Source organism: Arachis ipaensis, chromosome B09 (genome assembly GCF_000816755.2).
Source record: "Arachis ipaensis cultivar K30076 chromosome B09, Araip1.1, whole genome shotgun sequence".
In the NCBI taxonomy this organism is placed as follows: Eukaryota; Viridiplantae; Streptophyta; class Magnoliopsida; order Fabales; family Fabaceae; genus Arachis; species Arachis ipaensis.
Window position 1 is genome coordinate 137158931 of NC_029793.2, and position 1333 is coordinate 137160263.

The 1333-nt window shown below is 32.0% G+C and overlaps 1 protein-coding gene across 1 annotated transcript in view; it reads right to left on the reverse strand.

The window, feature by feature from the left end:
• Nucleotides 1–397, reverse strand: part of LOC110267270 (serine/threonine-protein phosphatase 7 long form homolog) — a 4551-nt gene extending 4154 nt beyond the window's left edge. Inside the window, exon 1 of the mRNA XM_021112458.1 lies at nt 239–397. Coding sequence (XP_020968117.1) covers nt 239–316 — 78 coding nt within the window. The 5' untranslated portion in view covers nt 317–397. The remainder of the gene's footprint in view (nt 1–238) is intronic.

Genomic DNA, 1333 nt, shown 5'->3' on the forward strand with positions numbered 1-1333 from the left:
TCATCATTAATAATGATAATGTTTTCTTATTAATAATAATATTTCTTATTAAAAATCTGCAAAAAAAAATTTTAAATATTTAAGAAATATAGAAATATTAGTCATAATCCATCTATTTTTTTATTTATCAACTGCATTTTTTACCAACAATCACCATCATAATAATTAAATTCTTAATATTAATAATTATAAATATAACTAAATTTCTAAAAATTAAAAATAATTAAAAAATACTTACATAATCAGGATCACTGAGATAATGAATAATATGAAGCTCACATCGATCAACATCTTTAATTTTATATTTTTTGGACATGATTGCTTCTCCTCCACCATGCAAGGATGAACTTCAGAAATGAAGAAGAATGTTTGAGAGTGAACTGTGTGTAGCTTTCGTTTTCGGATGGTGAGAGAAGAGCAAATAGGTTTCTTTATTCAAAGAGGGGCACCGTTCGGGGAAAAACCAGAGAGCGACACGTGTTAAGTGCAAGTAGGAACTCCAACCGTGCGATTGGCTTCTTCAGAAATCGGACGGTCCGTGAGCTTCTTCAACTCGGAGGGTCCGAGTTCGTAACCTGCTACAGGGGATTGCATGGCACTCGGACGGTGCGAGTTTGGTTTAGTACTCGGAGGGTCCGAGTTGTTCCCCCTGACACCACCATTTTGTGTAGCACTCTCCTCCCCATATCAACGCACTTCACCAGCTGAGGTTCCATATGTAAATTAAAAAATGGAATGTAATTATGGTGTATTTTTGTTAATTTTATTGGCGTAATTGATATAATAAAATATTATTTATATACTAAAATTAGTCACTAAGTTGTTCCCACCATTTTGTGTAGCACTCTCCTCCCCATATCAACGCACTTCACCAGCTGAGGTTCCATATGTAAATTAAAAAATGGAATAAATGGAATGTGTATTTTTGTTAATTTTATTGGCGTAATTGATATAATAAAATATTATTTATATACTAAAATTAGTCACTAAAAACCTAAAATCAATCATCAATGTATTTATGTATAAATACATGTGTAGTTTAATTTATTTTCAATGTATTTTATATTAGTGGCTAACTTTGATGGCTTATTTTAGTATACAACGTAGCATAATCCAATTGAATATTACATAGGATGCTTCCTCTTCAATAATTGGAAGGGCCTGTTGCTTTTGATCTTACTTTTACTTTCCTTTTTTATTATGCAAGGTTTTGGTATAAGCACTAAGCAAATTTCAGCCACACTATCTTTCACTTCCTGGTAGTATCTAGAAATTATTATCGAGGGATCATCACATTTTGAGGCTGCAACATCTTACTGTGAGTTAAATTCCA